Source organism: Narcine bancroftii, chromosome 6 (genome assembly GCF_036971445.1).
Source record: "Narcine bancroftii isolate sNarBan1 chromosome 6, sNarBan1.hap1, whole genome shotgun sequence".
NCBI lineage: Eukaryota > Metazoa > Chordata > Chondrichthyes > Torpediniformes > Narcinidae > Narcine > Narcine bancroftii.
Window position 1 is genome coordinate 246,446,521 of NC_091474.1, and position 23,017 is coordinate 246,469,537.

The following is a 23,017-nucleotide window of genomic DNA, read 5'->3' on the forward strand; positions in this document are numbered from 1 at the left end:
CCAACGATGTCTCAGTCCTCCAGCTACAAGCCAGGTACCAGCAATTTGGAAAAGTGCTCGAATAAGAGCCCGCGCTTTTTATGACACCCGCGACTGGAAAGTGAATTCACTACCACATCCCAAAAGGCTCAGTGTGAAATGCACAGAGGGAACTATAAAAGCTGTGGTTAAGCACAATAAAGGTACTGATTCCTGACTCTACTGTCTCCAGAGTCACTTCTTGCCACTTGCGTAAGGTAGTGTCGTCGGATAGGCCACTATATATTTTGGTGACCCCGACGGGCCTCAGCTACACTGAGTCCCACATGACTAACTTGGACGAGCAACCGATGACTTCGAAGGTGAAGGTCGACGCAGCCTTGCTGGCGGCAGCACCACTGGTGATTAATGCGGTAGAAGTTCGCCTGACTCCATTCTGGTTGGATCAGCCACGTAGCTGGCTGCAGTTGGCCGAAGTGCAATTTGTGCTTTGGAACGTTATATCTGAGGACATGAGATGTTGGCATGCTCTGAGTGCATTAGATACTATGACCGCAGCAAGGGTGAGTTCATTCATCAATAATCCGCCGGAGGACCAGAAGTACACTAAATTCCGGGACTTTCTGCTGAAAACATTGAGCTTTCTCATCATCAATGGGCTATAAGAATTTTGAATAAACAAGAACTGGGGGACTGTAGTCCATCTCAGTTAATGCAAGAGCTGGTATCACTAGCCGCAGGCCATATGGATTGCTTTCTTTTTGAGGCACTGTTTTTATTGAAATTACCAGTGCATGTGGTGGCGGGAGTGACGCACATGAATTTTGCAGAAATGCATTTGGTAGCAAGAGAGGCCGACCGACTTTCTGGTCTTCCACAGGCCAACAGAATGCAGGTATAGGCCATCTGTGCGGCTGAGTTGTCTGAGCCCCCCGAAATGCCAAGACCACCGGCATGTGCGGCAGTACTGCGACCAAGTCCTGATCAAGGAAACAAAAGTTCTGGATACTGTTTTTATCATCGCTGATGGGGTCTCTCTGCCTATAAGATGTAAGAGTCCTTGCACTTATCCAGGTCCACCAACACTTCAGGGAAACGGACCTGCCAACTGCCATTAGTGGCCTTGGCGGTTGGCACAGAACAAGGTCTACTTTATTTACATGACGTGATTTCGGGGGTGCATTTCTTGATAGTTTCGGGAGCTGTGTTCAGTATTGTTCCCTCGACACATTTAGAGTTGGCACAAGGTGCACGAACTCCACCACTTTCAGTAGTTAATGGTACCACAATTCCTACTTTCGGAATGAGGAAGGTCACGATACGTACGGGTTCAGCGGTATTAAACTGGAAATGCATGGTGGCCTCAGTAGGTTTTCCCCTGTTAGGCGTGGATTTTTTGAGAGAGCATGGTCTCCTGGTGGATATACATAAGTGTCTTCTGATAAAAACGGCTAACTTCCAAAGTTTGCCCCTTAAGAGAATGCGTCGTTCTTTCCACCAGTAAGAATTCAGGCGATTCAGCAGAATGCATATGTCTCGATACTTAAAGAGTTCCTGGGACTGTTGACGACTAACTTTCTGGATAATAAGCCGCGGCATGGTGTATATCATTATATTGATACAAATGGTTCACCTGTTTATGCTAGGGCTCGTGGGCTTCCAAAAGACAAGCTTACAATTGCAAGAGCAGAATTTGCAGTAATGGAGGAATTAAAGATGGTATTCAGGTCCAAAGGTCCATGGGCTTCACCCCTTCACATGGTGCCTAAAAACTGCGGTGTGTGGACTACAGGTGGTTGAATGATATAACCATCCCCGTCCGCTATCCAATCCCTCATATTCAGGATTTCTCAGCACGGTTGGCTAACACTACTATATTTTCCAAAGTAGATTTAGTGAAGGGATACTATCAGATTCCAGTTCACCCTGTGGATGTTCCAAAAACGGCTATGAAAACTCCCTTTGGTCTCTTTGAATTTATCAGAATGCCATTTGGTCTGAAGAACGCAGACCAGATGTTTCAAAAATTGATGAACCTTGTCACTTGGGACTTAGAAGGAACCTTCATATATTTGGATGACATCCTCATAGCGAGGCCCGATGAGGAATCACGTAAACGACACCTCCGTCTCCTGTTCGCTAGATTACAGGATTTTGGCCTTTCAGTCAACCCCACAAAATGCCAGTTCAGTACAGCTGCAATTGATTTTCTCAGCCACACGATTTCTCATACTGGAACTATACCATTGCTGGACAAAGTGATTGCCATACGCATGTTTCCCCGGCCTCGTACTCGGAAGGATTTGCAACGATTCATAGGAATGGTTACCTTTTACCATCGTTTCATTAGAGGAACGGCAGCCGTGATGCGCCCACTGTCTGACCTATTAAATAGAAAATGATCAAATATATTGCATTGGGATGAGGAAGTGGACGTGGCTTTTGAAAGAACCAAGGATTCTTTGGCATCTGCGGCAAGTCTTGCCCACCCAGATCTTGAAACGCCCCTCTCACTAACTACAGGCGCATCCAACCATGCAATTGATGCAGTGTTGCAACAACACATAAAAGAACAAATTACCGTGGGTGGTATTGGGAATATGTACAGCACCAAAGGAAGGATTGCCAGTTTCAACTGCTGAGATGATCTATGGAACTCCACTATCCATTCCAGGTGACATACATTTCAATATTGACATAAATCGGACAGCTGAGTTGGATATTTTATGTCTTGTGGGAGATAGCAATATGGCAAAACAACCCTATCCCACTGTTTTTCACGGGATCTCCAAACATCAGGTGCTGCATGACCTACTGACTGTGGAATTCATGATGGTTAGGAAAGGTCAGAAATGCTCAGCATTTCAATGCCCATATGAGGGGCCCTTTAGGGTAGTCAGGTGAGGAAGTGTAGTATTTACATTGGACGTAGGGGGCCAAAAGTGTATGTTCACAATTGAACAACTGAAACTGACACACACTGACCTTTCAAGACCAATCTCGTCACCTCTGAAACGTCCCAGAGGACACCCCACGCTGAACTACCAGCAGGAACCTGCGTCTGGCAGTCACGATTCTTGGGGGGGGGGGGGTGAAGTGGGAGCCCCACGCATGCAACAGAATTGCGCGCAGCCACAACAGTTAAGTAAGCACATTACCAGAGTGCATAGCCTCCAACAATGTCCCAGTCCTCCAGCTACAAGCCAGGCACCAGCAATTAGGAAAAGCGCGCAAATAAGAGCCCGCGCTTTTTATGGCACTCGACACCCGAGGCTGGAAAGTAACGTCACTACCGCATCCCAGAAGGCTCAGCGTAAAACGCACAGAGGGAATTATAAAAGCTGTGGTTAAGTATTCCTGACTCTACTGTCTCCAGTGTCATTTATTGCTACATGCATAAGGTAGTGTCGTCAGATAGGCCATTACAATATTTATCAATGGCAGATGATGGAATAGAAAGCAGCATCATCACGTTTGCAGATGACACGAAGCTGGGTGGCAGGGTTAGCTGTGTAGAGGATTCTATGAGGATACAGGGTGACTTGGACAAGTTAGGTGAGTGGGCCAAGCTATGGCAGATGCAATATCATGGGAATAAATGTGAGGTTATCCACTTTGGAGGCAAGAACAGAAGACAAGATTATTACCTCAGTGGTGTCCAATTAGGAAAAAGAGAGATGTATCAAGACATGGGCATCGCTGTGCACCAGTCATTGATAGTGGGCATGCAGGTATAGCAGGCAGTGAGGAAAGCGAATGGTATGTTGGCTTTCATTGCAAGAAGATTCAAGTGCAGGGAGGAGTCACGTGATGGAGTAGTGGCCGGACGGTGAACTCCAGCCCTCTCCAGAAAAGTCGGGAAAAACAAGAGAAAACACAAAGGCACAGAAATAAAAGTTACAGAAAAGTGAGTATAAAGGTGGAAAGAAGATGGCGACAAAAAAAGAAAAGTCGAAAGCAACGGTAAGAAGAGAGGAAGAGAAGACAAAGGAGGAAAAAGGTGAAGGCCTTACCTGTCCGAAGAGGCCCGCTGCGGAGAGAGAAACCCGCTCCCTCAGGTCGGTAAATAATGGACTACAAAAATGGCTCGCAGAGCCGAGCAAAAGTGCGCAACCGCGCATGCGCGAAGTTTCGCGCATGCGCGATGCGAATGAAAAAAAACACACCGACGGGAGGGGGGACCAGCTGGGGAGTCGATCTCCACAGCCGGCAACGACAGCTGCAGAACACCTGCAGCAAGAAGAGACCACAGAAGACAATAGAAACAAGAAAGAAGAGGAGGAAAGGGCAACAAAGAAACAACAGATGGCCAACCCAGAGGAAGAAGAAGAGGAAGAGTATGGTGAAATAGAAGAAGAAAAGATAGGCAAGGTAAAGGATATACTTGCTCTTATTAAAGGATACATGGAGTCATTTAAAGAATGGCAAACACAGGAATTTAAGGATTTAAGAAAAAGAATAAACAACACAGAAGAGAAAATAATTAAAATGGAGATGACCTTAACAGAAATGGGAAAAAAAATGGACAAGATGGAAGAGCGGGCAGTAGCAGCAGAAATGGAGGTAGAAGACTTAAAAAAGAAATTGGAGGAATCTAATAAAAAAACTAAAGAGACACAAGAACTACTAGCTCAAAAAATAGATACAATGGAAAACCATAACAGAAGAAATAACATAAAGATAGTGGGCCTTAAGGAAGATGAAGAAGGCAAGAATATGAGGGAGTTTATAAAAGAGTGGATCCCTAAGACCCTAGGATGTCCAGAACTACAGCATGAAATGGAAATAGAAAGGGCACATAGAGTATTGGCCTCTAAACCACAACCACAACAAAAACCAAGATCTATTGTAGTAAAATTCCTAAGATATACTACAAGAGAAAAGGTACTGGAGAAGACAATGGAAAAAGTAAGAGAGGGCAACAAACCACTGGAGTATAAAGGGCAAAAAATCTTCATTTATCCAGATATAAGTTTTGAACTCCTAAAGAAGAGAAAAGAGTTCAATACAGCAAAGGCGATTTTATGGAAGAAAGGGTATAAATTTATACTAAAGCATCCAGCGGTATTGAAAATATTTATTCCAGGACAACAAAACAGACTATTCTCGGATCCAGAAGAAGCACGAAAATTTGCAGAACAATTACAAAAATAGACTGAGGGAGGAAGACGGGTAATGAGAGTTAAAATGATCACGACTGATATGTATGTGGGTAAAGACAAAAATAGACTGAGGGATGAAGATGGGTAATGAGAGTAAAAATGATCACGATTGATATGTATGCAGGTAAAGAGGTATAAGAGTGAATAGAGACAATGAGCATACATGAATGTATCTGTACTTAGAGGAAAATATAGATAGTATAGACAAGAATTAATAAGGGAAGGTAATGGAATAGAGAGAATAAGGAGGGAATTAAAAGAGGGACCTTTGTGACATATGAAAAGTGAAATCTTTTCTGGGGGAGGCGGGGTGGGGGGAAATAGCGGTCACTGCAAAATCAGTTGACGCTTGCGAGTGGATTCGCAAATCCAAATGGAGAGGGGAGATGTGGTTGTCCGACAAGGGTTAAAGGACAACTCAGGAGGTGAAGGGGAGATTGGGGATAAATAAGATAGAAATAGGAGAATAAGGAAAATGTTAGATGTTGTAGGAATGTTGTCTTATAAAGAGTTGAAAATAAGAAAACAGAAATGGAAAAGGAGGAAAGGTAATGATGGAAAAACGGAAAGAGAAGATAAACAAAATATAAAAGGGCTACGCTGAACTATATGTCTTTAAATATTAATGGAATACATAACCAAATTAAAAGGAAGAAACTACCAAATTTAAATGAATAAATGTATTCCATTAGAAAAAATAACATATTGGTTAAGAAATAATATTGAAATATTCGAACAAGTATAGGAGCCTTACATTAAATACAATAGCGAAAACCTACCGGGGACAAACATTACCTAAGTTGATGGAAGGAGAAGGAAAGAAAAGAATGGACTCAGTAGAATTTCTGGTGTAATTTTGTTGAATGACAACATTGTCTGACTGGCTTAATGCAACCTAGATTGTATACCTAAAATGGATGAGAGGGGGGGGGTGGGGGGGTGGTTTGGGAGGAAAGGGGGGGGGGGAGAAAAAGTCACTGTATATGTGTGAAAAAGAAATAGTGTATATCATGGCTAATGTGATTTATGGTGTGAAAAATAAAAAAATTAAAAAAAAAAAAAAAGATTCAAGTGCAGGAGCAGAGAGGTTCTACTGCAGCTCTACAGGGCCTTGGTGAGACTACATCTAGAGTATTGTGTACAGTTTTGGGCTCCTTATCTTAGGAAAGACATCCTTGCCTAGTTTGTTACCAAGCTGACAGGACTTACATATGAAGAAAGGCTGGATGGATTTGGCATATACTCGCTGTAATTTAGAAGATTGAGGGGGGATTTTATAGAAACGTATATAATTCTTAAGGGATTGGAGAGGCTAGATGCAGAAAGGTTGTTCCTGATGTTGGGGAAAACCAGAAACAAGGGTCACAGTTTAAGGATAAGGGGGTAGTCTTTTTGGACTGAGATGAGAAAAAAATTAGAGGGTGTACTGGAAGATGCAAACCTCTAGTTAGCTACAGAAAGGATGGTCAGATTACACTTTGCCAAGGAGTATTTAAAAGAGCCTGTAGAATTCTGGAAAAAGGTCTTGAGGATAGACGAGACCAAGATTAATCTGTATCAGTGTGATGGCAAGAGCAAAGTGTGGAGGCCCAAGATCCAAAGCATACCACCTTTGACTAGGTTTGCATCGTGCACTGTTGCCTCTGTATTTCTGTTCATGAAGTCTTCTGTGGACAGTAGTCATTGACACATTCACTCCTGCCTCCTGAAGAATGTTTCTGATCTGTTGGAGAGTCATTTGGGATTTTGACTCATTAAGATGAGAATTGTTCTGTCATCAGGCAGTAGAGATTTTCTTTGGCTTACCCAGTCCCTTTGTGATTACTGAGCTCACCAGTACGCTTGTTCTTCTTAATGACGGTCCAAGCAGTTGATTTTGGGCATTGTCTCGCACGTCTCTGCATTACACTTTCAACGATCATATGAAGTGGCTTGCCTTGGCCAAAGAGACACAAAATTACATAGATGGTCTCCCTGCTACATCACGACCAGTGTAAACTCCTACTTGATGGCTGAAATTGACTTTTTAGATGTCTAACCCCGTTTATATAACATTTGTTGGTAAATAGTCTAAGTAGACTATTTAATATAATACATGTGGCTAAATCAAAGTTGAATCCAAGTATAATCAAGTATACACCCATGATGCAGAAAAAGCATTTGATTGATTAGAATGGTCTTATTTAAAACATTGGAAAAATTTGGTATAGGCTGAACATTTATAAACTCAATTAGAACGTTCTTCCATAAACCACAAGCCAAAATTATAATCAGATGTCAGCAGTTTTTCCCTTGAGTCAATCAATTAGGTGGGTGTCCACTGTCTTTGGCACTTTTTGTCCTAGCTATTGAACCACTAGCGGAGATTATAAGGAGAGATCAGGATATTAAGGGCCTCAGTGTTGGACAGGAAGAACATAAAATTAGTTTATTTGCCGATGATGTGCTATTATAAATGTCTGACCCAGATGAATCCTTGATAAATTTACAAATGATATTAGAAAAATATGGAAGAATATTAGGTTATAAAATAAATATGGACAAGAGTGAGATAATGCCATTGAAAAATTCTGTTTATAAAATATATCAAAAAGGTAGTAGATTTAAGTGGAAGATAGAATCAAATATTTAGAAATAATGACAGATAACAGGATTGATATAAATTTAATTACACTCTTTTAGAAAAAATAGAGAAAGATTTTACAGAAATGAAAAGACCTGCTGATTACTCTAGTTGGAAGAGTAAATTGTATAAAAATGAAGATGATGCCAATGTTACAGTATCCTTTTCAATCATTGCCTATTGCATTACCTAAATTTTTTTTTAAAATTATTGAATAATTACATAAGGCCATTCCAATGGAATAACAAAATGCTGAGAATTTCATTGGAAAAGCTAACATGGGATTATAAGTTAGGAGGATTTTTAAGAAATATTATTTATCGGCACAATCAAGATTTTTTATCATCCTTCTTTGAAGAAGACATTCCCCCCTCTTGGATTCAAATGGAATTGAATTTAATAGAAGAAGAAACCAGGAAGGATTTTATTTATAAATGGAATGTTAATAAGAAAAAGACAGATAACCCTATATTAATACATATAATTAGAATATGGCAAGAAATAAGTGAGTGTATTGGAAAAGAAAGCAGGTATATCATTAAGAACACCTTTATGTAAAAATTCATTGCTGCCTTTATATCTGGGTAACAAAATATTGAAATCATGGTATAATAAGGAATAAGATACATCATGATTGTTATATGGAGGGATCTCATGTCTTCTGAACAATTAAGAAATAAATATGGAGTGCCTAATGACACTTTCTTTTGTTTTCCCCACCCAAGATCATTCCAAAGAAAAAAATGGATGGCCCCATGTGAAATTAATGAAATGGAACAAATGATTTGTTGAGGGAATACCCCTAAATTTATAACTAAGATGAACTATGCTATCCAGAATGAAAGTGTAAAACCAGGTTTACAGAGATCGAGAGAGGGATTGGTGTTGCAATAATTGAAATATGTTGGACATTGGTGTTTGGATTGCACAACATCAATTATAAATGACTTCCACAACTTGACTATAACATCCCAACTCCTATCCTCAATACTTTGATTTATGAAGGCCATTATGCCAGAAGCTCTCTTTACAACCCTATCCACCTGTGACACCACTTTCTGATCCCTGTTGTGCTGTACTCCTCAGTGCCCTCCCATTCACCATGTACATCCTTTCTTGATTTGTCCTTCCAAAATGCAACATCTCATAAATGTCTGTATTAAATTCTATGTGCCATTTTTCAGCTGGTCCAGATCCCTCTGCAAGCTTTGAAAAACAACACCTCCAAACTTAGTGTCATCTGCAAACTTGCTGATCCAAATTACCACATTATCATCCAGATCATTGAAAACAAAATGTAACCAAACTGAAAGAACAGGCACCCTTGTCTCTTAGAAGTGTAATTCTTCACTTCCTCATCATTCGATTCACAATCTGTGTGAATGGACGTCACCCCCTGTGGTGAATGTCTGCCAAGCTGCCTGTCTCCCCCCTCAGGCGAGCCTTGCTGTACTAACATTGGCTGTGCATTATCTCGACTGTTAAGGACACTCCCCTTGGGTATAACTGTATCTGCATCTTTTGTCTTTCATTATTGTACCATGAGTTTCTGCTAATAAAATTGGTGTCATGATTATTGTTGGACCATATTGTCTTTGTCTACTTCATCAACTGGCCCTTCACCCCCAGATTGACTATCAACACAGGCACCCCAGGCTGCATGCTTCATCTCTACTCGACTCGTTGAACACCCATGACTGCACAGCCAATTTGAGTTCCAACTCTTCTCTACAAATTCGCTGATGGCACCATTATTGTTGGCTGAATTACTGGAAATGAAATGAAGAATCTGGTTGAGTGGTGCCAGAATAACAATCTTCACTTTTGTTTTGCATTGGATAAGCAAACATTTAGTATCTATACTTTTTTTGTAATGATTCATTATAATTAAATTAATTTGGGTTCATTTTTTTATTCTGCTGCAGCCAGTAAAAATTTTGGTGCATCTGTACATTGTACAATGAATGCGACAATAAACTCGATCAAACTTAGGTAATGCTATCCTTAATGAAAGTGCAGGATCTTCATCCCGAAACTTTGGCCTGCTTTCTCTCTTCCCTCAATATCATCTGAATATTGAGATTCTCAAGCACTTTGGTGATTGATATTATCAGTTTTTACATTAGATTTCCAACATCTGCAGTTCTTTTTTGATTTTTCAGAAACCTAACCTCTTCCTGCATGGGAATAAGAACATAAATAGGAGGAGTCGGCCATCTGGCCTGTGGAACCTGCTCCGCCATTTCATTAGATCATGGCTGGTCTGGCTGTGGACTTGGCTCCATGTATCCTCTTTATCCCTATAATCCTTAATTCCCCTATTATGCAAAAATATATTTAATGCAGCGAATTCTATTGCTTTCTTTGGCAGGTAATTTTACAGATTCTTTACCTTCTGGAAAAAGCAGTTCCTCCTCATATATCATGAATTAAAGGCAACCTAATTTTGCTATTTTGAGGTTCATTCAAGAGTCTGATAACTCCAGGAAAAAAGCTGACCTTGAATCCATCCTTAACAAAGGTCTCACTTTTGTAGCTCTGTGCCCAACATCAACTAATTCCCTGGTCTACATAATACTGTTTCTGCTGCCTCCTCTTCCATGGCTATTTCTTGGACAGAGTCCCATCCTCCACTAATGATCCTTTTATGCATCTCCAGTTCTCCTCTTGAACATTGCCCTCTAATAGGTTTCCTGCTCTTGACCTTTTCCTCTCTAATTGCCGATGGGTCATTAATCTCCGAGCAACCTCAACCCCACTCAAAACGTGCTGCTCTGCACTCACTGTGCACCAACCTTCATCAAATCACAGGCAAGGGAGGCGTGGTTCTAATGTGGAGTATTGACCTCAACATTGTTGAGACCAGACACCAGTTCTAGGACACCTCCTCATATTTACCTCAAGACCAAGCCCCCACAAACCATTTGTCAGGATATCATCTCCCTTTCTATCACAGACCTCATCACTTCGAAGGATCTCCCTGCCACTGCCTCCATCCTGCAGCTATCTCCTATCCAAAATTAGCAAACAGAACTGCCCTGGCAGACCCATTGTTTCTGCCTGCTTCTGTTCCACTGAACTTGTCTCACCTCATCTAGTCCCTTCCCACCTACATTTGGGCCATCACTCGCATTCTCCACCTCTTTGCTAGCCTCCAATGCCTTACCTTCACAATGGATATCCAATCACTTTACACTTTCATTCCTCATCAGAATGCCTCGGGGCCTTCCGCTTCCTTTTTGAATTTGGAGCATTTGATACCCGTTTACAAACATTCCTCTGCTTGGTGGAATGTCTTCTGTGAGAGAGTATATAGATATGTTTTTGGGAGATAAATTGGGAAAGGTTTCTAAGAGTAGGTCACGTACAAACACTTTAAAACAGATCTTATTTAAAATACTGGAGCTCTGCCCCATGCTAGACATATTGGGGCATCAGAGCTTTTGCAAGAGCTTTGAAGAGTGCTCAAGAGACTTCACTATTGGATTGTTGTTTACAAAAGGCAACAGATGAAAGATCTTGTCGGAACCACATAGTCTGAAGGAGAACTTGCTGTTCAAAGAAGGTCGTGTGGTTTTGCAAGCAGAGAGAGTTAAACAGGCTTTATCTCAGAGAGAGAGAGGGAGACACACACACAGAGATCATTTGTACAGTGTTACAGCCAGCAGACAGCAGCTTGGACTGGAACAGGACAAGCTGGCAAGCTTGTCCAAAGCCTTTTGGAAGTCGGCCAGGTCAAAGCCCTTGAGGTTCATGCAAGAGGAGAGGACTGGCAATCTAATGTTTCACTTGGAATAAGAGAAACAAAAAGGAACTCTTTGGTGACCTGAAAGAAAGAGGTTATCATCTGGAGAACCCTGACAGGGCAAGTTTCATCAGCAAGACACTGGAGTGACTGATGGAAGTACACCAGTTGTTGATGTCCTGGAACAACAAATCTCTCTCTCAGAACCGAGAAGAACCTTCCTGAGCGGTAACCATTTCCCTTTCAAGCATCAAAGCCTAGTAAACTTTATAAATGTTAAATTCTGTGCACAGTTTAAGAATTGCCTGCAACCAGTGAACCTGGAGGAATGAGAAGTGAGATTGGACTGTGAACCAAAGAACTTTTCTGAACTTACACACACATTACATACACGTGCACTTAGAATTAGAAGGGGGTTAAGTAAGTCAATAGTGATAAGAAAGTTTGATTCTATTTTCATGTTTAAAGATAATTAAAAGCAACTTTTGTTCAAGTAACCATTTGTCGTGGTGAATATCTATTGCTGCTGGGTTTTGGGGTCCTCTGGGATCATAACACTTCACACTTGACAACTTTTCCTTTGAGCCATCCCATTTCCTACTGACCCAGGGTATCGCCATATATGAGCCCCAGCTACGCCTACCGTTTCAGATTTATTGTTAGAGTACATACATGATATCAACTCTGAGATTCCTTTTTCCTGCATGCACAGCAGAATTGCCATGGATAAAACATAAATAAAGAACTGTAAACAGATAACAAATGTAAACAAGCAGTGCCATTCTGAGAGAACAAAAAAGAAAATAAATAAAGTGCACAACTAAGAGTCCTTAAATGAGTCTCAGATTGAGTTTGTCTTTGAGGAGTCTGATGGTGGAGGGGTAACAACTGTTCCTGAACCTTGTGGCACCTATATCTCCTTCCTGATGGCAGCCATGAGAACAGAGCATATACTGCGTGGTGTGGGTCTTTGTTGATTGCTGCTGCTCTCCAATGGCAGCGTTCCCTGTTGATATACTTGATACTGGAGAGGGTTTGCCTGAGATATCCCAGGTATGTGGAACAACCCAAGTTCCAATCGTGTTCTGATATCAGTCCTCAACTCTATCTCTGCTACATCAACTGCATTGGTGCCTCTAATGTGGTCGCATACTTACCTGCATCAGGAGTGATGACGGTCACCACTGTTGACGTATCCAAACTGTGACAGATTGTTTATATTGTATATTGTATATAGATATGTTTTAAAGGAGATAAATTGTGGCAGATTTTTTTAGTGAAGGTCACAAACAAATACAAACACTTCAAAACAGATTTCAATTAAAATGCAAGAGCTTGGCTCAAGCTAGACTGTCCAGGCTCCGGGTGCCTTTGCACAAACTTTGAAGAGTGCCTATAAGGACTTCACAAGTAGGTGTTAATTGGACAGACTGTGGTGAAATGGATTATTGTTTTAGAAAGCAATAGATGAACGAACTCAGAAGATTGGGTCCGGTGCCACAATCTGTTTGAATGAAGTTGACTGTTCAAAGAGGGTCATGTGGATTTCTCTGAGAGAGAATTTAGTTCAACAGTCCAGCAACGGCAGCTGGGACTGGAACAGGACAAGCTGGCGAGCTTGTGGTAAAACCCCATTTTGAAGATGGGCTGTAAGTTCTTAGTTCAGCCTGGTCAAAGCCCTTGTGGTCCATACAGGAGGAGATGGCTGGCTGTATAATGTTTCACCTGAATTAAGGGATATAAAAAAAATTCTGTGGTGACCTGAAAGAAAGAGGTTATAATTAGGGAAAGCACTGATGGGGCAATCTTCTTCGGCAAGACACTGAAGTGGCTGATCAGAAGGAATCAGTTTGTGTGTGCCCAATGATCAACAAATCTCTCTCTGAAAACAGAGAGAAACCTTTCTGAGCGGTAACCGTTTACCTTTCAAGTACCAAAGCCTGGTGAAATTCATAAATGTTAAATTCTGTGAATAATATAAGAATTGCCTGCAACTAGTGAACTTGGAGGAGTGAGATTGGACTGTGAATTAAATAACTTTTCTGAACTTACACACATATTACAGTCACATGTGCTTAGAATTAGAAGGGGGTTAAGTTAATAATAGTAAGATAAAGTTTGATCCTGTTTTCATGTTTAAAGATAATTAAAAGCAACTTTTGTTTCAGTAACCATTTGTCTTGGTGAATATCTATTGTTGCTGGGTTTTGGGGTCCTCTGGGCTCGTAACAAAACTAACGAACGAGAGTAATAGTGCACATGCATGGGTTAATTAGCAGTCAGCATACAGGGGGTGGATCTTGGTCGCAGGAGGAGGAGAATGAGAGCATCAGGATCACAATGTGAGTGTTCTCTTTAGTTGTGTGTAAACTGGGTAATTCTGTGCTGTTATAAGTGGTGACCCCGTGAGTTCACAGCACATTCTAGTTTAAAATGGATAGTGAGGAGGAGAAACCCCTTCCAGGAGAAACCCCTTCCAGGAGAAACCCCTTCCAGGAGAAACCCCTTCCAGGAGAAACCCCTTCCAGGAGAAACCCCTTCCAGGAGAAACCCCTTCCAGGAGCAGTTGGATAAACCCCTGATTTCTGATTCAATAAACCATTTTGGTGGGTTTTCATGGTTGCAAATATAGCAAATTCCATTTTTGGAGTAGATTTTTTATCACATTTTTCATTTTTGGTTGATTTGAAAAATCACTGCGTTGTGGACCACACCTCTTGTATGCAAGTGAGTTGCATTTTTCATCCCTCCAATGTCGTTGGCTGCCTGTGGAGCCTTCAACCTGGCTCCTGCCCTTTCTGAGCCTTGCTCAAGTGTTTCCCTTGCCTAGTGGCTCCATCCTATCACCATACAGATAGTAAACATTTCAGTAGCCCACCCCATAGAGACTTAGGGTCCTCCGGTTGCAGCACGGGGTCGTAGATTACTCTGGACCATATTAAAATTGCAAAAGCAGAACTCAACCACTTAGTTAATGCTATTCATTCTGCGGAATACAGCTCAGAGATTCCAGCGGTTTATGGCCTCGATTTTGTGTTTGTTTACATCAATGATATTCTTGTTGTGAGTATGGATGAAGAGGAGCAGAGTACCATTTTATCTCATTGCTTCATAGGCTTGATGAGTTTGACATTGTGATTAATCCTAGTAAATGTGTGTTTGGTGCTGCTGATCTTATTTTCTTGGGACATAGAGTTACGCAACATGGTATTTTGCCTGATGAGTCAAAAGTGCGAGATTCAAAAATTTCCTACACCTGTTACATTTGGCCAATTGCAACTTTTTTAGGAATGATGAATTTCTATCGCCATTTCCTGCCGAATGCCACAGCAACTTTAATACCCCCCTACTAAACAACTAAAAAGATCTAATAAATCCATTTCCAAAACACCATTGACTTTGGGAGACGATGCCATGTGTGCTTTCAACGAGTTAAAGACTGTGCTTGTGAATGCCGTACATCAAAAACCCAATGCCTTGCTCTCTTTTCCAGAGATGCATTTGTCATTGTTGTGGGAACAGTGTTAGAATGAGTCCATGGGCAATTGGATCCTCTAGCATTTTTTTTATCCAAGCTGTCACCGGCTCAGGCAAAGTATAGTACGTTTGGTCGAAAACTCGTGGCCATCTACCTCGCAGTGAAACATTTCCACTTACTATTGGAAAGTCGTCCTTTATCCAGACCACCATGCTCTTACTCCTACTATGAGTACAAGCACACATCTCTTCTCGCCAAGGGATTTGACACTTGGACTTCATCTTATAATTTTCATCGGACACATGGTACATTCGAGGAAAAGCGAATGCTGTGGTTGACACCGTCCAGGCGCAACACTGACGGCTTACACACGACTACTAACGTTGATTTCACCACCATGACTCATGTACAGCACACCGATCCTGATCTCAGCTGGTATTGGTGGATCAACTCTAGTCTCCTTCAAGATGAGGCTGGATGAATTAAGTAAAATGTTAGTCTGTGATTTTACACAAGAAGGCCTAGGCCTTTTCTGCTGGTGGTTATGAGGCAGGAGATTTTGAATCTCTTCATAATCTATCTCATCCTGGTAGAAGAGGATCAATCAAACTGATTATGGAATGTTTTACTTGGCCTCATGTTAAATGGGATGTTGGATTATGGGCAAGGACCTGCTTGCCATGTTAACACTCAAAAGTCTCCAGACACAAAATACAAGCTAGGGGATTTTGTTCTTCCAGATTCCTGTTTCCATCGTGTGCATCTGTACCTGGTAGGTCCACATCCGCCATCCTGGAGATCAGACGACTTGTGCCAGGAGGCACGACTTAGCACACATACTGCTGTAAAGGCGGATCTTGGATGTTCAGTGACAGAGCTAGTTTATGACACTACGCTGATCTTGCCTGGCGAGTTTGTGAATCTGAGTCCAGGGACAATGCTCTATGATCTGGCGAGTTATGTTGATCGTCTTCGAGAAAACATGAGACTTCTCTGACCTACTCCTATGTGACATACATCGCCTGTAGTGTATGTGCCAGATGATTTACAATGCTGCAATCATATTCCTTTGGCATGATGCTGTTCGCAAACCACTTCAGCCCATTTACACTGGTCCTTTTCAGGTCTTACAACACTACCTGAAGACTTTTGTAATTGACAGGAATGGAAATCCTGACACGGCTTCATGGACAGGTTGAAGCCGACTTGTATCGACAGTCCATGTTCTGCATCAGGGCCAGAGTCTAAGAGGACCAGTCACACCCTTGCCAGTCAGACCATACAATCTCCTGTCTTGCAGTATTGTACAAGGTTGGACCAAACTGTTAGCCCTCCAGACTGTTACATAGGAGGATAGTTCCATTCCGTCCCCTCCTTGCATGGCTTGGTGGATGAGGGGAGGATGTCGTGATCGTGTATTTACCTGCATTGGGAGCAGTGCCGGTCGCCACTGATGACATATCCAAAGTGATGTGTGGGGGTGATAGCATGCATGGACGGGTTTGTTAAGCAGTCAGCATATGGGTGATGCATCTCAGATGCAGGAGGAGGAGAATGAGAGTATCAAGATCACCCATGTGGCGATGAATCAATGAGAAGGTCAGAGGGGTTTGGCTGGGTAGTGTTTGGGGAGTTGAAGAATTCGGTGTTGTGTCTGAAGGGAATAAAGAAAGTTGTCTCTATTTTGTACTGAAAGAAACGAGTAAGTGTATTCTTGTATGTACACAGGGTAAATCAGTGCCATTAAACCACCTCCTGTACTGTGAAGAACTGGCAATTTCATTAAATTGATTGCCAACTTCCACCCTTCCCATAAATTTACCTCGACTGCTTCTGACCGCCTTTACTCCCTTCCTCAACGTGTCTCCATCTCAGGGGATAAAATTTTCACGGATATCTATTGAAAAGCCACTGTCTCTTGTAGCTACCTGGATTATACCTCTTTCCATCATGTCTCTTGTAAGGACACTATCCCTTTCTCCCAATTCCTCTGCTGCATCTCCTTGCAGGATGAGGACTTCCACTTCAGGACATCTAAAATATTCTCATTTTTAAAAAAAAAGAATTTTCCCCTTACCGATATTGATAAAGCCCTCACCCATATCTCCTTTATTTCTTGGACTTTTGCCCATACTTCACTTTACCCAAGGCAGAACAAAGATTCTTGCTTTCCTCCATCCTCTGCACCCAGACACATCTTTCCCTTTTCATCCCAAATCGCTTTTCACAGGGATAGGTTGCAGAGACTCCCTAGTCTGCTCTTCTTCCCAACTAACCTTCTGCCCCCTTAGACAATTTTCACTGTAACCAGGAACATATAAAATCTATCTCTCTGTGTCTCCTCCCTCACCTCTGTCCAGGGCCACAAACAGACCATCCAGGTGAGACACAGCTTTACATGTTCATCATCCAAACTTGTCTACTGCATTTGGTAAACCAGATGTGGCGGCCTCAGCATTGGTAAGGCGAAACACTTTCCCTGAGCACTTACGTTCTTTTTGTGGGTATAGACTTGAGCTTCCCGTAGCCAAACATTTTAACTTCCTATCTATTCCTACAATGACACGTCTGTCCTTGGCCGCATCTATCATCATTGCTATGTGAATTGGAATGGTCGAGGGTGGCTGAGAAACTATAGATAACGTGAGCCGTGACCAACCTTCTAAGCTACTAGTCCATTACTCATCGCCAAATACTGTGGCACTGGGACAATGATGCCCTTTTTAAAGCAGGTGGTTACTTCAACCTGTTGGTGAGAGAGGGCGAAGATATCTGTGAGTACAGCTGCCAGTTGGTCTGGGTAGGCTGGGAGGACACATCCAGGGGTTCCGTGGCTTCACTCTCTGGAAGGATGCTGAAATGTGGGCAGAGAATGGATGCATGAGTACTCAGAGTAGAAAGGTGTGTTCCACTGGCTTGATGGCCTTTTGCTAGAGTGAGATTTGAATGCCTCAAGCATGTGTGGGAGAGATATGCTCTTGTTTACCATTCTATCCGGTTTCTCTGTGATGGTCTGCATGCCCTGTATGGTTAATGTAGCACTTAGCACAATGCTATTACAGAACGAGAGATCAGGGGTTGAATCCGTCGGTGTGTGTAAGGGGTTTCTATGCTCTCTGGGTGCTCTGATTTAAAAGATGTACTGGGTTAGTAGGTTAAGTGATCACATGGGTGTATTTGTATGGCGTAGGTTCGAAGGGCCTGTTACCATGAAGTATAAGCACCTGGAGTCCATGAGGTTCGTCTGAGACTCGAGTCTGTTTCATGAATGCTTCTTGGCATCTCTCATGGGCTTGCACAGGATATTCCTGGCTTTTATGTTAAAGCCAGGTCTGCTGACTTGTGCACCATGTTCCTGGCCTTCAGTAGCAACTGCACTTCGCTGTTTAGCTATGGTTTCCAGTTGTGGGGCATGCAGCCTTCTACACTCTTGCTGGTGAAGTCAGTGACGGTGGTGGTGTATTCATTTAGGTTGGTTGCTGAATCCTTCAATACTGCATTTGGGATTTGTGCTGGGAATCAGAGAATAGCTCTTGCGCCACTGCAGGGCCCCTGGCAGGGACTTTCCTTGGAATGGAGAGAGGAAGGGGGGATTTCTCTCTCATTACCACATTGGGCCAGTCTCCTTTCTGACTGATGTTGATGATAAAAGCATCTCTGTAATATCCTCTCCTTCCCAGACACGGCTATTGAGTTCATGGGTTTGTCCTGAAGTTCAAGGATTTCACTTGTGACTGAAGATAGACTTGTGATTGAAGCAACCACTGGGGATAGTAAATTCAAACAGAAAATGGTGGTGGTTTAGGCTCACTGTTTGCAAATGTGGTGATGCGCCGCATAACGTCCGTTCGGGCAATATGCAAGCGCATATATGTCCACGGTCCCATAAGGTTATAATAGAAATCCCGATCAGGGAACGGGATGTAGTGGCTTCCCGCACGCAACACATGTATCTCATGTCTCTTATATATAAAGCAATTGCGCTGCCAGCGTACAATGGTACAGTATGTATATAACCGATAATACATGTCTTGATGGTCATATAATAAATGCCTATGTTACTGTAATGTGGTGATGGCACAGGGTCCAAATTGCGTAGCGTCCTATTTCACAGGACATTAAGCAACACATGTCTGAACAGAGTAAAATGTAATTCATCACATGATCTGATCATGGAGCCAAAGCACTTGAAAATCCAGCCACCAATCGTGTTAATAACATTGTGGATGTATATTTTGAGAATGAAGATATAATGCTGAGCTGTAGGCCTGGAGGATATTGTAGAGAGATAAAAAGCCATCGTTTTTAGATCATATACATGGGTGACACAGTTCGTGTGGTGATCAGCATAACACTGTAACAGCGCCAGCGACCGGACCTGGGGTTCAAACCCTGCGTTCGCTATTTGTGAGAAGTTTATACCCATGTCTGCGTGGGTTTCGTCCGGGTGCTCCATTTTCCTCCCAACCTTCAAAAATGTATCAGGGGTTCTTGGTCAAATGGATTTTTTTAGGCAACTCATGAACAGGAGAGGCCTGTTAATGTGCAGTATGTCTATTTAAAATTTAAAAATTAAAAAAAAATTGAATGCACTAATGAACTTCATCCCTCATCTCCCCCTTGACTGAGAGACTTACTGGTGTACCTTTTGCTCTGTGTCATTGAATACTTAAGATATGAGAATGAGGTACTATACTAAACATTGACATTGGAACCGTATTGTAACATGATGTACAGCTGTAGCAAAGTAAGTCGGTTCTTGTCCTGTTGTGTGATACTTTGCCCTGAGGGTAGAGTTCATCTCAGAAAATATTATAAATATAATAGCACAGTCAGGCCCTCCAGCCCAGAATGTTAAGCCAGGCTCGTATAAATTACCCCACTAAAATCTAATGCTTACCTCCCTCACAGGCTATAACCGATCATTTTCCTTACATCCATGTGCCTATCTAAAACAGCCATTGTCAACCGGGGCCGTATTTCCCCACACTGGCACCACAGCGTACTTAATCATAAAATATTTTAATCTTTTAAAATGTAGTCTGTAGGAGAGAAGTATAGAAGAAACCAAATAAACGTGATTGTATTACAAGATCACATTTCATTTAGTGACTGCCATTTTAAGGATTGGTCCAAGCTGCAACCATTCACAGCTTGTGGTGAGACGGAATGGCACCATTAAGTATTGACTGTAAACAAAAGTTGATGCTCTGGAAGAAGAAAAGAAGAATAGTTGTTTATTCAGGAAAAACAGTGAGATGTTCAGCACAGAAGTGAAGTGACTGTGGACAAATGGACAATTCTCCTGATTCTTCTTGTCAGGGTAGTTATTGGACCACTGTGACCATTGTAATGGTCATTTTCATTGACCCATATTTGAGTAAAGGAAGCAGGAGAATTGCTTCATTGAATTGTGACCTTGGTGATGGTCATTTTGTCTGACCATGCCCGGGTTTTGGAAGCATCGTGGAAGTCATATGCTTCATTTCCCCTACGCAAGGAAGAGGGGAATTGTGATAACCATTTGTATGAAAGACATTTCTCAGGAAGCAAATCGACAAAGATTTGAGAGTTTTCGGCAGTCTGATCACTCAGTCTCTCACCTCCTTCGTGATTATCTCTGTTCATCAGTTACACACACAGTAAGATGTTATATTATTCGTTATTACTAATAAATATATTGTTTTAAAAATATTACTGTCTTGTGAATTTCTCTTGTTGTTGGTCTACATAACAAATGCTTCCACAGGGAAGGAGGCCCATAAACTGAGCAGAATTCTAAGGGGCCACAGCCAAAAAAAGGAGGTTGGGAATGGCTGAACTAACTATAAGAGTCTTTTAAATGCTCCTATTGTACCAGCCTCCAACATCATCTCTGGCAAAAAAAAAACATAGCTCTGATATCTCCCCTAAACTTGCCTCTACTCACAAGTAGAAATCCTTTGGTGGTGGCCATTTTCATCCTGGGGGAAAAAACCTTGGATACCTCTGTTAAGTCACCTCATCTTCTGTTGCTTCAGAGAGAAAATCCCAAGCTCGCTCAACCTTTCCTCATTAGATGTGTTCTCCATTCCAGGCAGCATCCTGATAACTCTCCTCTGCTCCCTCTTCATAGCTTTCACATCTTCCTGTAATGAAGTGACCAGAACTGAACATCAACTCTTTGTAGTCTATGACAGAGCTGCAACATCACCTTGTAGCTCTTGAACTCAATTCCCTGACTAATGAAGGGTAGCACACCGTACACCTTCTTAACCACCCTATCAATTTTCATGACAACTTTGAGTGATATAGTTCTGTTCTCAGATTTTCAGTATATGCAATATTTTGTATTATGGCTAATGATTGTGTAGATAACTATTCATTTCCTGCTGAAACTCCTGCTTTCGGAGAAGTAGAAATGACCAGGACATTTCTCTCAGTTGATTAAACTGTGCCTTTTAATTCCAGGTTTTCTGGCATCAGTTGAACCGAACCTACTGGGTACACTGGCACATGATTGAGATCATTAGGGATGGATCAAGTGTGCACGTGGTGAAGGAATCACAGGAGAAAGCTTCAACTCTTGCTGAAAATCTTAATCTTACAACAGGTAAATGTGTGAGCACATAAATCAACCCTTTCACCCGGTGTGCACCAGTGTGCCAAGTTGTCGATCAGCCCTGCAGAAACATTTTAGTTTTCAAGAATTCCTCCTCTATCCCCAACCCCACAACTTTTTATTCTATCGCATAAAATGACAAGATATAGGACCAGAAGCAGGCCATTTGCCCATCAACTCTGCTCCACCATTCCATCGTGAGCTATCGATTCTCCCACTCAGCCCCACTCCCTGCCTTCTCCCCGTAACCTTTGGTCCTCTGACTATTCTCTGCCATAAATACACCTAACAACTCTCCCTCTGCGGCTGCCTGGTAGCAAATTCCAGAGGTTTACCATTTTCTCCGTATCTCTGTTTTAAATGGCACCCTTCAATACTGAAGTTGTGCTCTCTTATCCTCGACTCCCCTACCATGGGAAACAACTTTGCGGTCCCTCCTCGTTCTTCTAAACTTCAAGGAGTATAATTAAACATTCCTCATATGCTAATTCCTTCATTCCAGGAATCATTCTTGTAAATCTTCTCTGAACCCTCTCCAATCCCAGCACATCCATTCTTCAATACTCTCAAAGGTCTCACCAGTGTCTTATAAAATTGTTCAGTTGTCGAATTGCAAGAAATGGAACTCAGTGCATGTTGGTAGAGTAAATGTCATTGATTCATTTTAAAGAAGGGAAGGCCAGGATTTAAGTTAGCCAAGTCTAAACTTTGTCATGTACTTAACACAATCAGCTGGAGGAACTCAGCAATTCAAGTCAAATCAAGCTTATTGTCATCTGATTTTACAAGTACAACCTGACAAAACAGAGTTTCTCCCACGGCATCAGAGGGAGAAAAAGAATGGTCACCGTCTCGGGACGAAAGCCATGGCTCGAAATGTCAAGCGTTCTTTTTTTCCCAGTGATTTGGTTTCAGATTCCAGGTTCTGCTGTCTCCTGTGTCTCTTATGCCATTTGCTAATTGGGCTTCATGACCTTTTCTTGTACCCTGACTTTTTGAGTAATTCTGAACCCCACATATTTATTAAAATGTCCAATCATTGAAAGTTGTGAATTGGTGCCGTCAAAAGAATTTTGAAAGTAGTCAGTTGTGAAAATAAAATCTGGTGTCTTTCAGAGATCACAGCGTGGCAACTTTATGCAAGATTGTGAAGCTATCCCAGTTGATTAATTCTGCTTCTGCTTCACCAAACTCTCTGTAAATCCATCTTGTACAATGCTCTGCTTTCTCCTTCCTTGACTCTATTCCCACAAACCTCTTTCCACACATGGTAGATCTTTATCAGATCTGGTTCTGCTTGCCCAGCAATTAATCTGAATTTTTTTTGTAGACTCTCCAAAGAAAACAGCCCAAATTTATCCAACCTCATAGGTCATTCTCAACTCTTTTTTGGCTATGGCTCCCTTAAGAATCAGCTTTCCTGTGAAGT

At 41.9% G+C, this 23,017-nt stretch overlaps 1 protein-coding gene across 7 annotated transcripts in view; it reads left to right on the forward strand.

Moving 5' to 3' along the window:
* Positions 1-23,017, forward strand: part of LOC138737218 (cullin-9-like) — a 260,972-nt gene that overhangs the window by 78,901 nt on the left and 159,054 nt on the right. For 6 of the 7 annotated variants that reach the window (XM_069887889.1, XM_069887888.1, XM_069887892.1 and 3 more), the window contains one exon: positions 21,438-21,579. In XM_069887889.1, coding sequence (XP_069743990.1) covers positions 21,438-21,579 — 142 coding nt within the window. Of the gene's footprint in view, positions 1-9,481; positions 9,557-21,437; positions 21,580-23,017 lie in introns of those variants that run through there. The other variant, XM_069887895.1, reaches the window with a different exon arrangement.